This window comes from Leptodactylus fuscus, chromosome 2 (assembly GCF_031893055.1).
Source record: "Leptodactylus fuscus isolate aLepFus1 chromosome 2, aLepFus1.hap2, whole genome shotgun sequence".
In the NCBI taxonomy this organism is placed as follows: domain Eukaryota; kingdom Metazoa; phylum Chordata; class Amphibia; order Anura; family Leptodactylidae; genus Leptodactylus; species Leptodactylus fuscus.
In genome coordinates this window covers 77974199-77999737 of record NC_134266.1, presented here as the reverse complement: position 1 = coordinate 77999737, position 25539 = coordinate 77974199, and the positions used below count along the sequence as shown (strand labels likewise).

The 25539-nt window shown below is 43.3% G+C and overlaps 1 protein-coding gene across 2 annotated transcripts in view; it reads left to right on the top strand.

Moving 5' to 3' along the window:
• The window catches only part of KCND3 (potassium voltage-gated channel subfamily D member 3), a 362523-nt gene that overhangs the window by 332512 nt on the left and 4472 nt on the right, over positions 1 to 25539 (top strand). The window contains exons 5-8 of one of the 2 annotated variants that reach the window (XM_075264055.1): positions 1156 to 1257; positions 5595 to 5687; positions 20125 to 20181; positions 22264 to 22511. In XM_075264055.1, coding sequence (XP_075120156.1) covers positions 1156 to 1257; positions 5595 to 5687; positions 20125 to 20181; positions 22264 to 22511 — 500 coding nt within the window. The remainder of the gene's footprint in view (positions 1 to 1155; positions 1258 to 5594; positions 5688 to 20124; positions 20182 to 22263; positions 22512 to 25539) is intronic. The other variant, XM_075264056.1, reaches the window with a different exon arrangement.

Sequence of the window (25539 nt, the reverse complement as noted above, 5' to 3'; positions counted from 1 at the left end):
TGGGTCCTCGTTAAAAGGCTGAGACCCAGTGACAAGTTATCATCCCCTTATCATCCAGAACCCTTTCAAGTCACACATGTCAAAGGTACCATGGTTACTGCTCAACGCCAGGGTCATCAAGTGACACGAAATGTCTCCCATTTTAAAAAGCTTCGTGACTACAACCCAGGAGCAAGTGCAGAGGAGACAGATGATGAGGAAATTTCACCAGGTACAACTGGTTCAGCAACACCAACAAGAGACACCTCCGAAAATTCACAGACTGTTTCTGATAACGAGATGTCTCAACGCTACCCGACAAGGATAAGTCGAAGGCCACCAACGCACCTCAGGGACTATGTTCTGCAGTAAAATTTTCTTTTCAGTTTGGACCTTTTATTTATTGTTCATTTATAATGTTTGCATTTCATTTTATTTTTTTTATAAGAAGGGGAGAGATGTGATGTTGTTATAAGTATGTTCTGTATGTTCTGTTCTGCTTACTTATTCTGCTTTGTCTGCCTAGCAACAGTGAGGTAGTAATGGAGGAGGAGCTGAGCTTAGGGGGAGGAGTTGTTAGACAGGGAGCCATGATGGAGCATGGAATAAAGTGTTCTGATCTACAAGAGTAACCATCTCATAGTGGACTTATTCCAGAAGACCTGCATCCTCACTACAACACTACAAGCCTCACTGTTCTTACTGTGAAGAATCCCCTTCTATGTTGCTGGTGAAACTTCCTCTCCTATGTGTTTTGCCACCTTTCTGCCATAACATTAGCATTTCAAAAATGAAGAAGTTTCCATTCCATAGATACGATAGCACCCCAAATTAGAGTTTGGTATCTCTATCCTGTCAGTGGTCAGTATGTGAGGGCAGGTTTTGCACCTTTTCTGTCCGCAGGGGAATGTTCCTGTGTTAGTTGAAGGTGACAATGAGCTGCTGACAACCATATTCTTGAGGTTTGGTGGCTGTCTGTAGCACAGGAGAGGGGAGTCTGGAAATATGGATTTTAGACAGTGGTCTTTTTGCAGTATTAGATACGATACTGCTGGTATCCATCCCTACTTGTAACAGAAACTTGTAAAAAATGTGATGTCTTGTAATGTCCTGTAAGCTGTCTCATATTGTGCTGGCATTGAATAACATTTGGAATATTTTTTTTTTCTTGCACAGAAAGCTAGACTTGCCAGGATAAGAGTGGCCAAGACAGGAACGTCATCTGCCTACTTACACAGTAAAAGAAATGGCTTATTGAATGAAGCACTGGAAATGGCGGTATGTATGGTGACTTGAACTTTTAAGATGTATCTGTTTCTCAATTATAGTTGACCGATGTATCTTAACAATAATGAGTCCTTATTCCTGGTTTTATTGCAAAAGTGCTGGGATTCTGGCTTTGAATCTGACCAAGGGGAACATCTGCATGGCATCTGAACATACTTACCATGTTTGTAAAGCTTTCCACAGTTCACCAGTTTCTTCCTACACTCCTGAGTCATACTAATAGGGAATTTAGAATGTGATCCCTACTGGAGACAGTAAGTGATGTTAACATTTGTATAGTGCTGCAGTAGGAACATAACTAAAGGCTCACAGGCCGAGGTACACAAGTATTGTACCCCCGTACAGTAATTGTGTGCCCTTTCGTGCCTCAGCCTCCCCCACTGAATCCATCTTTAGGCTAAGGCCCCATGTTGCGGAAAAGCTGCTTCTTTTGTCGCAGATTTTGCTGCAGTTTTTTTAGCCAATGCCAGGAGTGGCTACAAGAGGAATGGAAAAGTATTTATACTTCCCATTTCTGTTCAATCCACTCCTGGCTTTGACTCAAAAAATTTCAGCAAAATCTGGAACAAAAAAAACTACTTTTCCACAACGTGGGACTTTAGGGTAAGGCCCCACCACAGCAAAAAAGGGCTGCAGGAAAAACGGCAGCATCAATGCATCGCGGTTCTTCCCGCAGCTCTTTAGACAGAAAGTTCTCAGAGGTGGGCTAATCACCGTGTTTCTGTCCCATGGGGCCCCGGCCTTAGGCTTAAGAGGATATTCCAGGAGTTTTTAAATGATGATCCTATCCTTAGGATAGATCATCAGGCTGAAGATCTATGGAGGTCCAACACCCATAACCCCTGTGGATGGAGAGTACAAAGCGGCAGCATACCCTGAGTGCCCCTTCTGCTTCACTGGCCATGTGACATCAATTTCATCACAAGGCCTGATCAAGTGAATGGATTGAGCTGCGATACCAAGCACAGCCTCTATACAAATGTACGGTGGTGAGCTTAGTGAGTACCCATGAGGCTGCAGTGCTGAAACTGTTTACTGGCTGGTGGCCTAATGTTGGACCCCCAACAATTTTCAATGGATAATCTATCATAAGGATAGGTCATTAATAAATAAGTCCTAGAAAACCCATTTAACTATATTCTACTGATCAACTGCTACTTTTGCTATTTAAAGAGGATCTTCTAACACCAACATCTCTCCACCATCAGAAGGGTGGGCCTTACCACATAGTGTCATCGCTGGGCAATAAGGAATGCCCCCTTGACAGTACTCTTCCATAGCATTGTACTGTTAGAGGGGGCATTCCTTACCACCCAGTGATGACGCTAGACTGTAAGGTCCACCCTTCTGACAGTGAAGGTATATCGTTGCCAAAACTAACGACACCAATATCTCCAGCACCCGGACGCCTATCATCAAAGCTTACAGTACGCTGAATTCAGCTTTCCAGTGGTATATAAAACCGCAGGTACCAGAGGACTTGATAGGTACTCTTTAAAGGTTAATTTTCTTCCCTTTGACAGTGGAAGTCTATGTAGCATAAATCTTCTTCACCTATCCTCACTCTTGTGCACTGAGGGTCCATTCACACGGAGTAAACGCGCGCTCATTTTGGCAAAATACAGGTGTAAGGAATACAAAAATATACAAAAAAATAAGTCTCCCATTGACTTCAGTGACATTTTTACACGTGTAAAAAAATGTCTTTGAAGTCAATGGGAGACTTATTTTTACATGTGTATTCTTTACACCTGTATTTTGCCAAAATGAGCGTGGGCTAGGGCTAGGGCAAATAATTTTTTGCTCTAGCCCTATAACAAAATACTCCGGCCTAGACAAAGCACTTTGTTGACACCCCTGAAGCACATGGCCCGCCTATCACTCCCGAGCTATGCCCCCGAATACACACATCCAGACTGTGGTACATTCCCAAGTTTGGACAGCCAGTTGACACTTTATCCCACTTATATATACATTGCAAATTTAACATCTGATTGAAAGTCATTGGACACAATGAGCAATAATAAATATGGAAAAATAGCAGCGCCAGTTGGGAAAAACTGGCATAACACACAACTTGGCAAAGAAGAACGATGAAGAATGCGTAGCATAGTCCCTAGTGAGTAAGGATTATGGATGTAATGTGGGTGTTTAATTCAGGATTTGCAGCAGATATGCAATAGGAGAAGAGTCATTAACAACAGCAGGCTCTCATTATTTTATCTATCTTTATACATAAGGGACTGAATCCTATCACGGCAGGCTGCAGGATTTCTTTCCTATCGTATTGCTAAAACAATTTCTATCTAGTAACTACCATAAAATAAACCCTGGAATAGACCTCCTAGGACAGTTTAGTTTACTTTTCCTCCATTGCTATGGGATGTCCAGTAATGGCGATGCATTAAACCCCAGACTGTACTTCATGCCAGGAATCCAACACTCTAGACAAACACTTGGAAATATATTATTTATCCCAGAAAAGGTTTTTTTTAAAGACCTCTTGGTTTTTGCACTTGTTCTGCACGTTCTCCGAGGCCACCTGTTAAATCTGCAGTCTTAAAATATATTACCGCCATCAAACTAACCTTTACATTGGGATTCTACAGCTTTATCATCCATTTCTAATAGAAACAGTCTGATCCAACATATCTTCAGTGGCCTGCAAAGGTATTAGATTTAAATGGCCGGAATAACAACTGAGAAATGGAGGAGAAATAGGAAACATAAGTTTTACTGTTGCTTAGATTCTGGGCATTAAAGATTAATAGTCATTCTACAGATACAGAATGCTTTTCTTGGTTAAGAGTAGAAGGTCATGTCACAAGTTATGCACCATAATTTCTAATATTATGATTTTAGATTATTTTCAGTGTTTATATAGCATGATTGTATTGTACGGACTGTGCATCTTTACAAAATAGTTTTTATGATAAGGCAGCGGCAAACAAGCCTATGAACACCATATGGTGGTATAAAGTGCACCATAAGGGGTCCGGCGTAGAGGAAGTGCACTGGAGTGATAAGTCGGCTTTCGCCATCTGGTAGTCTGATAGACAAATCTAAGTTTGGTGAATGTCCACAGAATACTGTGTACTGGAATCTGCTGATGTAAGATTTGGTGGCAAACAGGTTATGGTGTGAGGTTTCTCAGGGCTTGGCCCAAGATCCTTATTTTCAGGGAAGAATAATGGCTTCTGCATCCCTGTGCACATAGCAAGGTCTATAAAGACATGACTGATTGGTTGTTAAAGGGGTTGTCCAGACTAAAATTTTATTTTGTAATTAAGTCGGGGGAGATGAGAAAAAAAAACATACCTGTCCCCAGTGCTCTGGTGCCTCCCAGCGTGGTCTGGTCCTGCAGCTCCGTTGTTTTCTTCCAGCGTAAGTCCTCACTGCTCGTGACCACTGAGATCAATCAGCGGCCTCAGGCAAGGTCATAGGATGTCACTATCTCTGATGTCCCCGGGTCCCTTCCTTAAGTGGCTCATTGGACAATCGACACTGTAATACCTAAACCCAACGCTACACATTGTACAGCAAGAATGCTACACATTGTACAGCAAAAACGCTACACATTGTACATCAAGCAAGCAGTGTGGCTCCTGGAACTGATAACATGACTGGTAGCCAGGCTGTCCCAGAAAAGCTGATCTGCTGGACTCAAAAAATGTAATTGATGGCCTATCCTAAGGATTGGGGATCGGGAAGTTATTAGCAGCTGTCACAAGCTGGGCTAATGAAACTGGTAACAACCTATTGAAAAAGCAGCAGGCAGCCTGCACGGCCCCCTAAAGAATAGGGACCCAGTAAGGGATTCACCAGTGCCCTGATGGGACAGTCCAAGTGTGTATACACCCCCCTTTTAACTAGTGAAAAAAAAAACAATAAAATCGTCCCTTTAAGAACTCTCGAATGAGTGATAGATAATACATGGGGAAAATCATAAAGCAAGGATCATTGCAACCAGACTCAAGTATCCTGACCGCATGTAACACATCCAAATATAATCTAACGTTTCAAACAAGTGTGACAACAATGACAAAAACAAGGTACAACATACACCAATACTATCGTTATGTATGTCCGATGCCATAACAACTTCTACCCCCACTGCATTTAGAACAGAAGACTTGTACTGCATTTATGAGCAGAGGAAGGAACCAGTTAGGAGGGATTAGGATGAAGGATTATCAAGTATATTCAGCTGAAAAGTAACCTGTAGCTGGACAATCCACTTTACAAGTCACAGCTCAGAACCATTCTGATCCCTTATTTCACAGTGGGTTTTATTAAATGCATTAATACTAAGCTCTCTCTCTGTTTAGGGCTCCACTGAGGAAGAACCGCACATTGGAAAATCAGCTTCACTAATAGAAAGTCAACACCACCACCTGCTGCACTGCCTGGAAAAGACAACTGTAAGTACAGCCATGGCCGCTGACACAATATACTATACATCCCTCATTATCTAGACCACCTTTAGTCACAGAGATGAATGGGGAGGCTTTTATCCTAGTCGGTACAATGCATGCAGCTAGTAACATCCTCATACAAAGCTACATAGATACCTTGATGTGTTATCATTAACTACAGATACATTTCATGAAATATTATTACACCAAAAAAAGGTTTAATCTGCTTTACTACATTTGTATAAAGATCTGATTTACTACGTGTAAAATTTACAGAGGCAGAATAGATGTCTGAAGAATGCAAATGGAAACAGCCCTGATAAATATCTATGTTATTAAAGGGGTTCTCCTACTATATACACTTATCCCCTATCCACGCGATAAGTGTCTGATCACTAAGGGGTCAACTGCTGGGAACCTCAGCCATTGGAAGAACAGGGGACTGTATGTGAATGGAGCCCTGGTGTGCATGCAGTACTGGTGTGCATGGAGCCCTGATGTGCATGGAGTACTGGTGTGCATGCAGTACCGGTGTGCATGGAGTACCGGTGTGCACGGAGCACTGGTGTGCATGGAGTACTGGTGTGCATGGAGTACCGGTGTGCACAGAGCCCTGATGTGCATGGAGTCCTGATGTGCATGGAGTACTGGTGTGCACGGAGCACTGGTGTGCATGGAGTACTGGTGTCCATGGAGCCCTGGTGTGTATGGAGTACCGATGTGCACGGAGCACTGGTGTGCATGGAGTACTGGTGTGCATGGAGTACTGGTGTGCATGGAGTACTGGTGTGCATGGAGCCCTGGTGTGCATGGAGTACCGGTGTTCACAGAGCACTGATGTGCATGGAGTACCGGTGTTCACAGAGCACTGATGTGCATGGAGTACTGGTGTGCATGGAGTACTGTGTTCACGGAGCACTGATGTGCATGCAGTACTGGTGTGCATGGAGTACTGGTGTACATGCTTGGCCAGGGCTCCATTGGCTGGTAAGGGACTTCTGTGATGGCAAACTCCACAGTCCCATAATGAACAAGCATATGAACCGCTGTTCCATCCACCTGGGGACTCCATTCTTATGCACTTTGGGTATAAGATAAATGTTATTAGTTGAGGTCACACATTTAAGTGCAGATCAAAACACTGGTTAAATCTGTGACACTAGGTTCACAGTAGCATTTGGCTCTCCATCATATGGGTCCACATGAAGACCTGAAAGGTGGAGAGCCTGTTCACTTTAAAAGCGGTTATCCATGGACCCCATAGACTATAATGGGATCTTCTGGGTGTCCGGCAGGTTTATGCTGAACCTGGCGGAGAGAAAAGTCCAATTTTAGTCAGAATCTGGTGGAATTTCATATGGAGACACCAACGAAGATGTGAGCCTAGTCTTACTAGGAATAATAATAATGTAAAATTCAGTTTTGGATCTTAAAGGAGTTCTGAAAGCATTTTAACCCTCATATTTCAGGGAGTGGTATAGTTATTTAATCCACAGAATGAGAATTTGGCAGTGTCACTACTTTATTATCAAGGCATTTAGGCAGTAAAGATTGGCTGGTGTCTCTCATATACCTCTGCCACTAATGTTCCCACCAATTCCATGACTCAGATGTATGCATGGAGGCTTGCAATGCTACAGTAGTTACTTTTGATCTCTGCGGTGCCAAATATTGAAGTGGGAGTTTGGAGCAAAAAAAAATATTGTTATAGGTTTTTAAAAACATGGCTAAGAGTGGGCCATGGTATAAAATGAAAAATAACTAAGACTCTGCCTGCCACATTGGTGTACCCCTCCCCCTCCCATCATTCACATAATAGCTGCAGTCAGTCACTGAACTCTATGTGATGATAGCATGTATGACATGTGAGCATGGAGGCCGAACATGTTCATAAGGATAAAGTACGCGTCATTGACACAGGGTTGACCAGGACCACATTGATACTTGGAGTATTGGGGGATTGAGCAAGCTGTGCATTTTAGTTTACTGTTTTATTCCATTTCCCACTTTTAGCCATGTTTCTCAAAATCCTAGACAACCACTATAATGTTAATCCGCCTTGTAGTGGCTGAACCTGGTCCTTCAGCTCAGTCCAATTCACGTGTATGTACAGGGCTGTGCCTTGTAAATCCCTCCATCCATCCAACCACCACCAGTTCATTCGGTTCTGTAAGAATGTCTCGCCAGAATTTTTCCTTTTATTAAAAAATCCATTTGAGAGCTCCTGAACACAAGGCTGCATAATGGCCTTATGAAAGAAATGCAATGAACATAAAAGTGCCAGGAATGGGGAACCTTGTTCCTTTTTGTCCTTTCATTAAGTCTGGATTGGTTTATGCAGGACAGCGCTAGATATTCTCGGCATTTGTTCACTCTCCAGATTACCAAAGGTAGGGGAATTTATTGCTGACAAACTGACATATAGCATTTCTTCCTGTCAGTAGAGAATCCTCTTACATTTGCTTCACCAGTGGAAATATAGGGATTACAATGCAGGGATTTTCTTTTTGAGCAAAGCTCCTACTGGAGTTCACTATTAATATTGGAATATTGGATTTTCTTCTACATGATAGAAATTTGTTTCATAGTCCATCTTCCTATCAAGCAAGTATGGACCACCAGATTCTATGTACTAAGACATATGGATGTCATAGAAGGAGCTAGGCCTCCATGAATTGTCATCTGTCAACAAGAACATAAGTGGCTTTCCACTTACTACAACCATGCATTACATGAGTGTCAATTACTTTCAATGGACGCTGTGTAATACTGATTATCAAGGGTTCCCGCAGCAGGACCCCCGGCAATGAGCTCACAGTCTGCGGCACTGTCATACATATAGCGCTGCCCAGTCCTTGTACTTTTGAACAAAATCTTTCAAGTATTTTTTTTACAAAAAATATTTCCCTAGACCTGTTAATTTTTCCTTATTGTTTGGGGAATGCAATGACCTGCTTATTTGGCTGCTTTGTGAACTCTCAAACAAATGAATGGAGCAAGGCACACGTGTTAGGATTAGAGATGAGCGAACAGTGTTCTATCGAACACATGTTCGATCGGATATCAGGGTGTTCGCCATGTTCGAATCGAATCGAACACCGCGTGGTAAAGTGCGCCAAAATTCGATTCCCCTCCCACCTTCCCTGGCGCCTTTTTTGCACCAATAACAGCACAGGGGAGGTGGGACAGGAACTACGACACCGGGGGCATTGAAAAAAATTGGAAAAAGTCATTGGCTGCCGAAATCAGGTGACCTCCATTTTAGACGAATAGTGGATTTCAAATCCGGGTCATATGAGAATGTGAACTTTGTGACTATGAGACAGGGATAGCTGTACAGGCAGGGATAGCTAGGGATAACCTTTATTTAGGGGGGAATGTTATTAAAAATAACTTTTTGGGGCTCTATCGGGTGTGTAATTATGATTTTTGTGAGATAAACTTTTTCCCATAGGGATGCATTGGCCAGCGCTGATTGGCCGAATTCCGTACTCTGGCCAATCAGTGCTGGCCAATGCATTCTATTAGCTTGATGAAGCAGAGTGTGCACAAGGGTTCAAGCGCACCCTCGGCTCTGATGTAGCAGAGCCGAGGCTGCACAAGGGTTCAAGCGCACCCTCGGCTCTGATGTAGGAGAGCCGAGGGTGCACTTGAACCCTTGTGCACCCTCGGCTCTGCTACATCAGAGCCGAGGGTGCGCTTGAACCCTTGTGCACACTCTGCTTCATCAAGCTAATAGAATGCATTGGCCAGCGCTGATTGGCCAATGCATTCTATTAGCCCGATGAAGTAGAGCTGAATGTGTGTGCTAAGCACACACATTCAGCTCTACTTCATCGGGCTAATAGAATGCATTGGCCAGCGCTGATTGGCCAGAGTACGGAATTCGGCCAATCAGCGCTGGCTCTGCTGGAGGAGGCGGAGTCTAAGATCGCTCCACACCAGTCTCCATTCAGGTCCGACCTTAGACTCCGCCTCCTCCAGCAGAGCCAGCGCTGATTGGCCGAATTCCGTACTCTGGCCAATCAGCACTGGCTAATGCATTGTATTGGCGTGATGAAGCAGTGCTGAATGTGTGTGCTTAGCACACACATTCAGCTCTACTTCATCGGGCTAATAGAATGCATTGGCCAATCAGCGCTGGCCAATGCATTCTATTAGCGTGAACTGAGATTGCACAGGGGTTCTAGTGCACCCTCGGCTCTGCTACATCAGATTGCTACATCTGATGTAGCAGTGCCGAGTGTGCATCAGATGTGTAGTTGAGCAAAACTGACTCAGCACTGCTAAGTCTCTGCATTCGCATAGGAATGCATAGGCCAGCCTTCGGCCAATCAGCGCTGGCTCTGCGGGAGGAGGCGGAGTCTAAGGTCGGACCTGAATGGAGACTGGTGTGGAGCGATCTTAGACTCCGCCTCCTCCAGCAGAGCCAGCGCTGATTGGTCGAGTTCCGTACTCTGGCCAATCAGCACTGGCCAATGCATTTCTATGGGGAAAAGTTAGCTTGCGAAAATCGCAAACTGACAGGGATTTCCATGAAATAAAGTGACTTTTATGCCCCCAGACATGCTTCCCCTGCTGTCCCAGTGTCATTCCAGGGTGTTGGTATCATTTCCTGGGGTGTCATAGTGGACTTGGTGACCCTCCAGACACGAATTTGGGTTTCCCCCTTAACGAGTTTATGTTCCCCATAGACTATAATGGGGTTCGAAACCCATTCGAACACTCGAACAGTGAGCGGCTGTTCGAATCGAATTTCGAACCTCGAACATTTTAGTGTTCGCTCATCTCTAGTTAGGATACCTTAGTACTTACAGGAGCTGCAGGACCCCTGTTTTTGATATAGGTGTGGGTCCTAGACGTGGAACCCACATGTGTAAGACATTTATGGCATATTTTTAACCACTTGCTGACCAGTTGACAACTTTTAAACGTAAGGTGGATCAACAGGCAACTTTGCAATAATGTTTTAGAATATCTTTGCAAAGTCTGCAGTTCATAGGGATCGTGAAGTTGAGGGCAGACTGTGTTCCTGATCTCAGTAGACCCAGGTCAGCTAATATACCAACCTCAAATACAGGGAAAATAGGTAATAAAAAGGAAAACAATGGCATGTTTAAATGACCCCCAAAGGTCTTTTATAAGCTTAAAACAAAATAACACTGCCCATAACCTACAACTTAGAGGGAATCTGTCACCAGAATGGTCCCCATAGAACTATAAGCACAGTCATACAGATGGGGTTCAGGTGAACAAAAGACTGTTTTCTGCTTCCCGATTGCTGCCTCCATATTAGCTGTTTTCCTTAAATGCTAATAAGCTGTTTGATAGAATCAGAGCATTGCTCTTATCCCACGTATCATTTACAGCAAGGAGGAAAGAATGGAGGGACTGAAATGCTATGACACAAAAAATGAAACAGTAACATCCTGTACCAAACAGCTTATTAGTATATCAGGAAAATGGTTAATATCTCAGCAATAGAGGACCTGATTGGGAAACAGGAAATTTTTTTCCCGTGAACCCCAGCGATCTGACTGTGCGTATGGTTCAGTAGGGTCTGGTCTGGTTACATACACCCCTTGAAGCACTGCCCCAACAACCCAAAACTATATTGTGTGAACAAAAAACATAATAAACCATAATAAAAAGTGAAAAATATTTTGCATTTTCTTGGCACTTTCCAGATATTAGGAAAAAAGAAAAACATTCTGAAATAAAAATGACAGAAATTGAAAAAGCCTGAAAACGTCTCTGATCACGAGCTGGGAAAATGAAATATGAAATTAAATTAAAAATGAAAAACAGGTGCCACGATTTATATGACAAACATCTGCAATTCAATAATGATGTGTAGGAATCATAATGAAAAAATATATGGAATGAGTAGACGAATCCAAATCATACCCGCAATACAATACAGAAAACATTCACATAGGACTCACATTGATAAACTGGATGAAAAATAGCTTTATGACTATATCGATATAGAAATATATAAAGATCTAAATATAGACATACCAGGTTCATGGACGGAAGTTAAAAGCACTAGAATAGAACAAGAAAATCTGCTAGCATGTCCCCAACCTCTGATGATGAAGGACAGAGGGCCCGCCATATACTATAGAAATGATTAAATATGATAAACCACAAGAACAGAAATATCTCTCTATCTTATAAAAATGAATTCTTGTCTGTCTGTCTGTCTGTCTGTTCTCTAATGCGAACCAAACGACTGGACCGATCTTCACCAAATTTGGTACAGAGATACTTCAGATATCCGGGAAGGTTTAAGACGAGACGCCAACTCGCTCAGACGTACCGTTGCTGAGATACAGCATTCCAAACACAGTGCCCCCCCCCCTTAGCCAATACAAACCTGCAAGACTTTCACTCATATTCCAACTGCAATACACACGTCACTCCACATGCACAATACAACACTGATATCAAGACTGAGCTACACGCATCAGAGGATTAGATACACAAATCAGTACACAGTATCACACGCCAGAGGATTAGATACACGGGTCTGCATACAGTCCCACACACCAGAGGATTAAATACGCACTTCTGCACACAGTTCCACACACTGAAGGATTTGATACGTGCATCTGCACACGGTTCCACATGCTGAAGGATTAGATACAGGCGTCTACACACAGTTCCACACTCCAGAGGATTAGATACGTTCGTCTGCACAGAGTACCACATGCCGTAGGATTAGATACATGCATCTACACAGAGTACCACATGCCGTAGGATTAGATACAGGCGTCTACACACAGTTCCACACTCCAGAGGATTAGATACGCACATCTGCACACAGTACCACACGGGGGAGGATTAGATACGTGCGTCTACACACAGTACCACATGCCATAGGATTAGATACGCGCGTCTGCATACAGTACCACATGCCGGGGGATTGGATATGCACGTCTACACACAGTTCCACACACCGTAGGATTAGATACGCGCCTCTTCACACAATACCACACAGGGGAGGATTAGATACACGTGTCTTCACACAGTTGTACACACCATAGGATTAGATACACGCGTCTGCACACAGTACCACATGCCGTAGGATTAGATACGCGTGTCTGCACACAGTACCACATGCCATAGGATTAGATACGCGTGTCTGCTCACAGTACCACATGCCGTAGGATTAGATATGCGCGTCTACACACAGTACCAAATGCTGTAGGATTAGATACGCGTGTCTGCACACAGTACCACATGCCGTAGGATTAGATATGCGCGTCTACACACAGTACCAAATGCTGTAGGATTAGATACGCGTGTCTGCACACAGTACCACATGCCGTAGGATTAGATACGCGTGTCTGCACACAGTACCACATGCCGTAGGATTAGATATGCACGTCTACACACAGTACCAAATGCTGTAGGATTAGATACGCGTGTCTGCACACAGTACCACATGCCGTAGGATTAGATACGTGCGTCTACACACAGTTCCACACTCCAGAGGATTAGATACACGCATTTGTACACGCCATAGGATTAGATACACACGTCTGCACAGAGTACCACATGCCGTAGGATTAGATACACGCGTCTACACACAGTTCCACACTCCAGAGGATTAGATATGCGCGTCTGCACACAGTTGTACACGCCATAGGATTAGATACACGCATCTGCACACAGTACCACACGCAGTAGGATTAGATACGCGCGTCTACACATAGTTCCACACGCCGAAGGATTAGATACGCGCCTCTTCACACAATACCACACAAGGGAGGATTAGATACGTGTGTGTGCACACAGTACCACACTTTGGAGGATTAGATACATGCCTCTGCACACAGTACCACAAGCCAGAGAATTAGATACGCGTCTCAGCACACAGTACCGCACGGGGGAGGATTAGATACGCGCGTCTACACACAGTACCACATGCTATAGGATTATATACGCACGTCTGCACACAGTACCACATGCCGGGGGATTGGATACATGCGTCTACACACAGTTCCACACACTGTAGGATTAGATACGCACCTCTTCACACAATAGCACACAGGGGAGGATTAGATACACGTGTCTTCACACAGTTGCACACGCCATAGGATTAGACACACGCGTCTGCACACAGTACCACATGCCGTAGGATTAGATACGCGCGTCTACACATAGTTCCACACGCCGAAGGATTAGATACGCGCCTCTTCACACAATACCACACAAGGGAGGATTAGATACGTGTGTGTGCACACAGTATCACATTTTGGAGGATTAGATACATGCCTCTGCACACAGTACCACAAGCCAGAGAATTAGATATGCGTCTCAGCACACAGTATCACACGGGGGAGGATTAGATACGCGCGTCTGCACACAGTACCACATGCCGGGGGATTGGATACGCGCGTCTACACACATTTCCACACACCGTAGGATTAGATACGTGCCTCTTCACACAATACCACACAGGGGAGGATTAGATACCCGCATCTGCACACAGTACCACATGCCGTAGGATTAGATACACATGTCTGCACACAGTACCACATGCTGTAGGATTAGATACGTGCATCTACACACAGTTCCACACACCGTAGGATTAGATACGCGCCTCTTCACATAATACCACACAGGGTAGAATTAAATACGCGCATCTGCACACAGTACCACACGCCAGAGGATTAGATACCTGCGTCTGCACACAGTTTCACACGCCAGAGGATTAGATAAGCGTGTCTGCACACAGTGCCAAATTCCGTAGGATTAGAAACGCGCATCTGCACACTGTACCACATGCCATAGTATTAGATACCTGCGTCTGCACACAGTTTCACATGCCGGAGGATTAGATACGCGCGTCTGCACACAGGACCATACGCCGGGGGATTGGATACATGTGTCTGCACACAATATCACATGCCAGAGGATTAGATAAGCAGGTCTGCACACAGTACCACATGCCGTAGGATTAGATACGTCCGTCTGCTTACATATACACACGTCAGAGGAATAAATACGCACTCCTTCACACAGTTGTACACGCCATTGGTTTAGATACACGCGTCTGCATACAGTACCACATGCTGTAGGATTAGATACACGCGTCTACACACAATTCCACATGCCATAGGATTAGATACGCGCCTCTTCACACAATACCACACAGGGGAGGATTAGATACGTGCGTCTGAACACAGTATCACACTTTGGAGGATTAGATACATGCCTCTGCACACAGTACCACATGCCAGATAATTAGATATGCATCTCAGCACACAGTACCACACGGGGGAGGATTAGATACGCGCATCTGCACACAGTACCACACGCCAGAGGATTAGATACGCGCGTCTGCACATAGTACCACATGCCGTAAGATTAGATATGCACGTCTGCACACAGTTTCACTTACCGGAGGATTAGATACGTGCCTCTTCACACAATGCCACACGGGGGAGGATTAGATACACACATCTGCACACAGTACCACACGCCGGAGGATTAGATATGTGCATCTGCACACAATGCCACATGGGGGAGGATTAGATACACACATCTGCACACAGTACCACACACCGGAGGATTAGATATGTGCATCTGCACACAGTACCACACCAACAAGGATTAGATACTTGCGTCTAAACACAGTACTACACGAGGAAGGATTAGATACAGCTTTACTCTAGGTATCCATAACAACTGATCACAGGTTTTTCACTGATATCCAAAATGAGATACACATAATCACATGACGCTTATGGACATACACACAAACCACATACAAAATACACCTGTGCAAAATTGGACATTAGTTATGGGGCCACTACACAAACATAAAATGTAATATACCTGTGCGAAGCCGGGTCCTCCCTCTAGTATGTCATAAATATACATGATAACAAATCTTAGAAACTATTTATCAAACCTGGAATAAAATAATAATAAGTAGAACAGCAGCAAATAATAAAAATAGAGCAGCCGAAAAGTGTATATATAAAAATATATACCAAGCCGGTAGCAGCAGAGTCCCTACTTATATCCATCACATATATTTCTGTCCTTGTGGTTTATGATGTTTAATCATTAGTATGTGGCGTAACTACCACGGTAGCAGTGGTAGCAGCTGCCACAAGGCCCGACACCTTAGGGGCCCCCGGCTCACTAGTTAATATGCTAAAAAATAAATACATAAATAAATAAATTTTACTTTTTGAGGCCCGAGGCCACCTATGGTGTCTGGTTCCGGGCGGAGGAAGGCATCAGTTTGCGTCCGGACAGTGGGGGAGGGGTGGAGACATTGTGCAGGAATAAGATAGTGCCGGGGGATTCAATTTATGGAGTGAGCAGAGCAGCGCAGGTGCCTTGTGGACAGTGAAGACTGGTGAGGGTAACCCATGCATGCAGGGCAGGCTATACAGCACACAGTACAGTGCTGGCAGCTGCCTGCTGCTCTTTATCCTTTCCAATAGCTAGAATAAGTTTGCTGCCTGGGGAAGAAGGGGTTACAAGTGCCACATTCAATGACTGTGAAGAGTGTTTTAAGTGAGGAGACCCTTCACTGACACTGTATGTGACATTGAAACCCTTTCTTCCCCAGGCAGCAATTTTATTACAGTATTATGTATTACAGTACGTAATACTGTGTGCCGGGGCCACTATAGGGCATAATACTGTATGCAGGGGCTACTATGGGACATCATAATGTGTGTAGAGGCCACTATATGGTATAATACTGTGTACAGCGGCCACTAAGGGGCATAATAGTACATGCAGGAATGCAGGGGGGGGGGATTATCAGTCTAGGTCTTTGGGAGGGGCCCCATGTCAAAAGTTCGCCACAGGGCCCCACCATTCCTAGTTACACCACTGGTCGGGGACATGTTTGCACCTTGCACCAACCTGCTGTTTTAATTGCTTTTAACTTTTGTCCATGAACTTGGGCCTACATGTATATATCACTATATGTTGTGACTTTTATAAGTGAGCTGCAGTCTTATGTGTGTGCATAAATCACAATGGCTTTCATAATGATTCATGAAACATTAAAAGGGTGGATCTAAGGTATAAGAGATCCTCCAGTGAGCCCATGCTTTGACCCAATAATGGACCCCAAAAGTCCAGCAGATAACACCGGCATTTGTAGCTGAGTTTGACGCCAATCCCTTACACTACCATCATGATGCTACTGAAAGTATACATTTACATATACTGTATAGGTGGATTTCCTTGATGGATCCAATAAATCCTAGTCAAACACTGGATACTACTGACTATAACATACCCTGTTTCCCCGAAAATAAAACAGCGTCTTATATTAAATTATCTTCCGAAATATATGACCTGTCTTATTTTCGGGGGATGTCTTATGCAGCGGCTGGAGCAGGGGACAATCCTTAGCGGGGCACCAGCACGACTCCCAGTTGTAGGTGGTCCAGGAGGTGAAGGGGGGGTGTCTTATTTTCGTGGAAACAGAGTAGTAATAAAAAAGCATGACTGCACCTCTTGAAGCTTAGTTCACATTTCACAAGGAAGTTGCTTATTTCTAGTGTCAAGGAAATGTCTAGTCTTAGTCCAGGTCGTGGTTACTACATTGTGCTCATCCTGAACATTTACATCTTCTATGTTCATATTATCTGTGAGGAGCAAATTCAACAAAACCCCAGTGGCGCACTTTTATTTGTGACATCACCTTCCTATATGGCATTGGCTGACAATGCTATATTAATGCTCCATGTTGTACAAATGTTATTCCTTAATGTTTGCTTCTAACTGACTATACGGGAATGAGTTTGCCTGTGTATCCGAAATTAATTTTTGTTTTCTACTTTGTTTTTTTGCTTTCTCATTAAACTGTTTTCTTGCCAGAATGCTACTGAATTGGCTATGTGATATTTGCTACAAATTGGCTCACTGCTGGTTTGAGATTTGCCTACTGAGGAGAAACAAAATATCTATTAAGACAGCTAAAAAAACTGGCAGTGCTAAGCAGGAAAGTGCAAAACTGATGAAATTATAGGACGTGCATGTTAAGAACTTCATATAAAGCCCTTATAATGGACAAACTCCCCAATGAAAGATACATAAGTGTATTTCTAATCCATTTGTCAGATTTGGGATCATTACATTTCTACTCTTAATTCTGATATGAAGCCAAAGATAGAACATCTCATGTAGGCTTCACCACAGGTTCTTCTTCTCTTAAGCAAGAGTTAAAGGGACTGCCCCTCAATAACAGCTTATCATCTATCCACGGGATAGGTGGCCAATGTCTGATCGTTGTGGGTCCCAATTCTGGGTCCACCACCAATTACAAAATCAGAGATCCTACGAATAGAGCACCAGATACCTGCTCCATTCAAAGTCTGTGGGACTGACAGAGTGTTGTACCTCAGCAGATATGCGATCGTTGCCCCATCCTGCTGGGGTTGTTGCAGCGTAACTTTAGGGAGTGCAGTCAGACCCGGACCCAGGAGCCTAAGGGGCCATTCACAAGAAGGAAAGTGAAGAGGAATTTGAGAAGGTCTTCTACCTTTGATTACTTTGCCAATTCTGGCCCTGTGCATTCTGCAAAAAGTTAAAGCTCACCATTTTGACCCAGACATACTCGGGCTATTCAGACTGAGCCTCACTGATGCTGCTGCTGAGTCAAACTTCCATGAATAAAGAAGCATCCATTGCCATATGCCTTAGAAAACAATGAAACGCTTTGATATACCTGAAAATCATATTCCTCCCTGTGAATGTCCCCTTTGCTGGGGCCATAAGTCATCTCTTCTCAATTTTAGGATACCAGTACTACACATGATATATTATAGTTATATAAGATGCTGAACTGCATGGTGAATGAAAGAGCATTGAAAGACCCTGTATTCAGTGAATGAGCTGAGCCACTATATGCCCAACAAGATATTTGAAGGAGCTCTATCATTAGATTTTCTGGTTTTTAGATAAACATATGCCTGAATAGGTCATATTCAGGTGCTGCTAATCGATATTGAACCCCCCCGTTTTTCTGAATTACCATTAAAACGTATATGTAAATCAGTCCGACCATGCATGGTGCGCTACTGCACATGCTCCCGCACCATTTTTGTGTAGGGAACTGCTCAGTTCCCCTGAGAACTACACGAGGGTGCTGCGCAGTACGGTCGCGATGTTCTCTACGGGAAAATGTAGCTGGAACGTGCGCAGATGCGCGGGATTTCAATCGAAACCGCCAGACTGGAGGCAGTGAATCACAAGGAGGAGGCAGTCAAAGAAGAGAGGAGGGCGTGAACAAGCTATGATACAGGGAGTGCACGGAACGCCCACCGTGCACGGTAGGACTGATTTACATATATTTTTTAATGGTAGTTCAGAAAAACGGAGAAGGGGGGGTTAAAAACGCTTAGCAGCACCTGAGTAGCCTTTTTAAAGGCTATCCAGGCATATGTTTATCTAAAAACTGGAAAATCTTTACCCCTTTACGGGGTTACAAGATCATTATGGTTACCAAAAGAGGGCATCTATCCAAAATATGGAACTTTGCGTTCTGTTAGAATCTATTTGCACAGGCTTGTCTTCTATTACTGCTTTTTATATTTTATTACATGGGGGGCCTTGTGCAGATTTTTCATTGAGGCCTAGGACCTTCATATTACGCTTCTGGATATACAGATTCCTTGTTCTTGTAATTGGTGGAGGTGTCAGTGGTGGGAAACTTCATTGATCAGACATTGATCACCTGTTCCATGGATGGGTAATAAGTTATTATAGGACAGTACCTTTAAGACTGTTTCCATTGGCCCCATTGAAGTTGAATGGAGTGGCATGGTGCATGTGTGACCACCTCTCCATTTAAACTTCTCACACAGGAGACAAGGTAGGCTCAGGACCCCATTTTAGAGTCTTAGAGGTGGGATACATAGGTTACTTATATTTGCATTAATTTGCTGTATAATTCAATTTCATCTATGGCAAATCTTTCTTTTTCTAACCAGAAGTGAGACAATTCTTAAACCAATCTCTAGAATTATGTTTGCTGATATGAAATATTGGGAATGGTAAAATATTGGTTTGGAGCACAGAGGAGTACATTCATTGTCACAAGAGCTATCTTCAACCATAAATCATAACTTACTATTCTATAATAATAGACCATTAGTCAGCATAAGCACAGATATCCGGGCATTGGGAACAATTGTTGCCCTACAGGTCACCATAATATAATCCAAATATATAATTATATACTGTATAACATAGCCGGTATTTTTGTATATATTGCTGCTGTTGGTATATTAAATATTCCTTACTATATAACTTTCACAAATCTTGTGACATTGAAGTAGCTCCTTGTCCATTAATAGCCAGCATGTGCAATATGGAATGTTGGGGCTGAGAATTGGAATGCTGGAATGTACAATCAATTTGTGTTCTTATCTTCTGTTGGCATGTTGTCCTGTAGGGATTGTCCTATCTTGTGGATGATCCCCTTATATCTGTACGAACTTCCACTTTCAAGGTATTACATTTTCTTTTTTAATTCATATTTTAATTAAGAATGGGCAAGTTCGCAGGTTTTAAAAAAAAATTGACAAAAATCCTTCCCAATCAATTGGTTATAGGATACATTTTCAGGGCCACCATCAGGAATTTCTGGGACCCAAAAAGCCAGGGTGTCTGGACCCTTGGCCTCCCATCACTAGGGGACAGGGACACATTTTAGCAGGAGCTCTGGGAGGACAACACAAGATGGTAGAAACCATGCAAGGAGTGCAACATTAGGAATCAGTGTTCTATTGGGGGTAAAATATGAAGGGGGTCTATAGCGCCAGAACTGCATTGGAGGATAAGTGGGCAAAGTGGCATGGGCAGGATGGCAGTTTGTCAGTGGGAGATATTAGGTGGCTCTGTTGGGAAAAAGAGGTCAGAGTAACATGGAGGGAAGTGGGGGGGACTTTGTTAAAGGGCGGGGAGACTTAGTTAAGAAGGGACTCTTTTAAGGCTAAGGAGAGGACACTTTATCACAACTTTCTGTGCGGGAAGGTGAAAGAATGTAGGGAACAAAAGGTGGCATTGTGGGAGGGTAGGCAGGGAGGAAGCAGAATCTGGCAAGGGCAAAGGGGGACAAGACGACTCCAACAATAAAATAAAATAAAATAGGTATATTTTATTGTGCAAAAGGGGACAAGAGGTTGGTAGAGTTAGGGGCAAGGGGAGGAGACACTGGGTGATAAGGCTCGATAAGTAGAAGAAGGGGTGCGGGGAATGGAAAAGGTAAGGGTGAGAAGCATGGAGAGAAACAACAAAGTAAGAGCTTTGTATTGAGGCCGAGGAACACAGTAAGTGGGCAATGGCTCTGCCGACAAGCAAGGAGGAAACAATACATGGATGGGCTCTGTGGGGGATAGGGGTCCAGCAGGTGCTGATGTCCAGACCCCTGCCCTTCATCCTCGTGGCTGGGTCCCTGATGGCAGCCCTGAATACTAACATATATGCTGATACTTTTGATTTTAATTCATTGACGTGTAAAATAGATGAATAATTTCAGTCCTGTGATGACTTTGTAGAGAAAGCAGATACATTTGACCTACTGCACTCACTAAACAATATATCTGTATTACTAAGTGTAGCATAAATCACAATGGGTTGTAATGAAGGGGGAATTGCGACAATGGTGTATATATATCTAAACATTGAAACCAGTGAAAATGCCCATTCTTGGTTTTAAGTTGGTTTCTGTATAATCCATGCACAGATTGTTACTGTCTAATGCAGAGAAAAGTTTGCTAAACATGGTAGACGAGAGTCAGTTCCTTACATTCATAAATGTTCCCATGGAGTAGAAAGCAGCGAGGTCTAGGGATGATAGATACGGTTTTTATAGTAAACTCTATACAGTAATACTGCACAGTAGGCAAGAATTTGCAACAAAAGCATTCTGCTGAAATAATGGCAGTAAAGTACTGCAGCAAAAACTGTTTTTTCTGATTAAATGAGAAGTAATATCAGCAGCACATTACACTGAGAAGGCAAGACAAAGATTATAGCACTTTCTTAAGGTTTCTTCTCGCCATAAAATCGAAGTGCTCTATCCTTACCATTTATCTATTTATAATGCAAACACATAATGCCATTCCAAGTCCGACTCTCTGCAACCTGTTAAAGAGCTGCAAATAAATTTTTGTCCAGCTACGGCACAAACGTCTGTAATGATATAAATTCCCAAAACTTCTTTGTCTAAAAGAATTTCTTTCTTTCATTCTGGAAGATTGTACCTGCTATTGCATCTCAGACCTGTGCACTTGAATGGGGGATGAAATGCAATACCAAACACGGCCTTTGTGCAATAGTGGCAATCTTTATCTCTTATTAAAATGCAGACATACAACAAGCTGGAAATATATTACCAGTTTCCCTACAGAGAAATTGGTTTATTAATAAACGGGGGCTATAAAGTGAGTTGTGCCTAGAAGTTTAATGCAGTTACTGTGCTGTATGTCCCAGTGATAGCCAGGCGTTCAGCAGTGTCAGCAGTATGTTAAAGCTGCACTTTAGCAATTCTGTAACCATTCTGGTATTGATATATTTTTTTTCTCCACAGAACCATGAGTTCATGGACGAACAGATGTTTGAACAGAACTGCCGTGAGAGCTCCATGCAGAACTATCCATCCAGTCGCAGCCCATCGCTGTCGAGTCACCATGGAATTTCAACATCCTGCTGTTCTCGTCGGAACAAGAAGACCACACATCTCCCGAACTCTAATGTTCCGGCTACAAGACTGCGTAGCATGCAAGAGCTTAGCACCATCCACATCCAGTGTGGAGATCAACCTTCTCTAACTACAAGGTATGTACAATATGGCAAGAATGGAAGCCAAAGATGCTAGATACATCTGGTAAAATGCTACACTCCCAATGAATCCCAATGAAAGCAGTGCTAGATCTGGTATTTTTGTTTTGTTCCTAGTGCAGATGTGAACAGAGTCATAGGGTAAGTTCACACAGGTTTTTTTTTTGGACTGCAACTTGCACCGGCATCCAGTTGCGCACTCCGCTCCGGATTTGGCCCAACAATTGGGCCAAGTCGGGAAGAGGGAGTGTCTTCAGGCCGAATCGCAAGACGAAACGGCCTGAAGGAATGAGCATCTCGCTTCTTTTTCCAGGAGCTGGTTGTTGATTTCAATGGGAGCCGTCTTTTTGGTCAGGATTTTGAGGCGGGTACAGCCTCAAAATCCTGACCAAAAATCTCCATGTGAACTTACCCTTAGGCCTTATGCACAGTGATGCTTATGACAGATCTCATGGGCATTAAAAATTTCATTGATGTTTTTAATGGCTGTTTTACATCCTTTCCATTTTTCATGGATCCCTCCATATGTTGCAATGTCTAAGTGAATATAGATGAAAAATGAACCCTTAGCAAATATTATTCTTTATATAATAAAATCTTATCAAAAAGCATTTATTTATCACAATGTTCAAGATCTCAAAAATTTCTCCCAATCACGTGATGGTCACTTGGTTGCATATAGTTACAAGGAACATCTCTGATCACTAAACTAGTTACAAGGAACATCTCTGATCACTAAACTAGTTACATGGAACATCTCTGATCACTAAGCTAGTTACATGGAACATCTCTGATCACTAAACTAGTTACATGGAACATCTCTGATCACTAAACTAGTTACATGGAACATCTCTGATCACTGAACTTGAGACAGCTGAATACATATATCTCACCCATGTGCCCACCATAGGAGAGATTTTTATCCACTGGAGTAATGGATCCTATTGAATGCCACCAGCGGAAATCAAACAAACAAAAGGAATTGCTAGAGAAAGTACAGTATATTGGAAAATGCTATAACTTTCCATCATACAAAGAATAAACTTGATTTGCTGAAATCATATTACCCCTCTAAGAATTCATCAGTGAAATATCGCTGAAGGAATGCTCACGAAAGATGAAGCAATGGTTTTGTTTATTGGGAATCATAACAAATCTCATTTTACCGCTTGGTTAGTAAATAGAGCTGTTAGCGGAAGCAATTCTAGACACAATAGGGGACCATGTCTCAAAGAGAGAAGAGGGATTAACAAGTAATGAAGGTGTGTAAAAATAGAAGACTTATGATGATACATCAAGCTAGCAAAATGAAGTAGAGTAGACAGGAAATACTATACAAGATGGAAAACAAAGACACTTTATCCAAAGGGATGAGATCAAAATTTACCTTTTAGAAAGGGTGTCTGGAAGTTTTGATCCAGAAGATGAAATGGCTGCGTGCTATGACTAACACTTGTAATATGTCTAAATGGCTTCAATGGCGGTATTAGGATGTAGACAAAACCATTTCAATTTTTACTGTGCAATAGATGCGATTTTATATAGCGCCTTTGATAATTCTTCTTTAACATGTTTAGGACTAAATGCAATGAATGTACATCAAGTGGTCCAAGACTTAAAGAAGACCTTTCGTGTCCTCAGGCACATGTGGTTTTATATACCGATAGAAAGCCGACAGTGTGCTGAATTCATCGCACTGTTGGCTTTCCCACTATGTGCCCCAGGGCAAAAGATGTCGGTGCCATTACCCATATCTCTTCACTGTCAGAAGGACATTCCTGACAGTCTTGCTGGGCTGTGAGGAACGCCTCTCCTGTCAGTATACTGTCCGCAGCTCTGTGCTGTCAGAGGAGGCGTTCCTTAACGCCCAGCCATAATGCTGAGCTGTCTGGAAAGCCCCCAGTACTTGTCTATGCATAAATACTGTGGGGGAGGGGAGGGTGCTCCTCACAGCTCAGCATCATGGCTGGGTGTTAAAGAATGCCACCTCTGACAGTACAGAGCTATGGACAGTATACTCACAGGAGAGGCGTTCCTCACAGCCCAGCTAGACTGTCAGGAACGCCCTTCTGACAGTGAAGAGATATTGGTCCAAATCCCCCATGACACAAAAGCAAAAAATAAATAGAAAATGGGAGTTACACTTTAAGTTATCCATATCTGATCATGATGTCTGATACCTGGGTCCCCCACAGATCAGCTATTTGAAAAGAACGCAAAATTTTCATTCTAAACATGGGAGATCTGTTTGTAGAACTGTAGTAAGTCCAGTCCTTCTCCTGTGAATGTGTTTGCACTCTAACTTAGGTCTGATTTCATATCTAATGTCCGGACAAGGATGTAACAGAGAAAATCCACTGTATGTAGGTACGAGCTACACCAGCCCTAGATGATATAAATAACCTATACAGAGCTACAACCTGTTATTGCTAAGGCAGAGCTGCTAGAAAGCTTGCACCAGCCCCCAGTTCTGGCATTCAGACAGCCACCTGGCCTGAAACAAAAATTAATTAGGAGGAAACTTCATTTTCATGATGAAGATATTGCCAAGAAGAAGCCACATAACAGCACAGTCTGCAATGTGCGGCCACATGAATGAATCATCTGCTCTGATGGGGATGAAAGAAATGGAGGCAGTGGCGGATCCAGGGTTTGCGGGGCCCTGGGCAATTGACTTTGGCGGGGCCCTACTTACTAGGGGTCTCGCACTTCTAACCTGTACTTCCCAACTGTTGAAGACTAGAAAGAGGGAACAAAACGTGCGGCGCGTGCAGCGCGCCGCAGCAAATTAGGCCCCGCCCACTTTTATGTTGACTCCACCCATTCTCATTCAATTTTCATGTGATTCCACACAGTATAATCCTCCAACAGTCACCCGTAAATTATATCTCCCCCCCATTTTCATATACACCCTTCATCTACCCCTAGTTTCATGTCCCCCCCCTCTATCTCTGTCCCCAGTGTCATGCCGTTCTCCCCCTTCATCTGCCCCAGTGCCATGCCGTTCTCCCCCCTTCATCTGCCC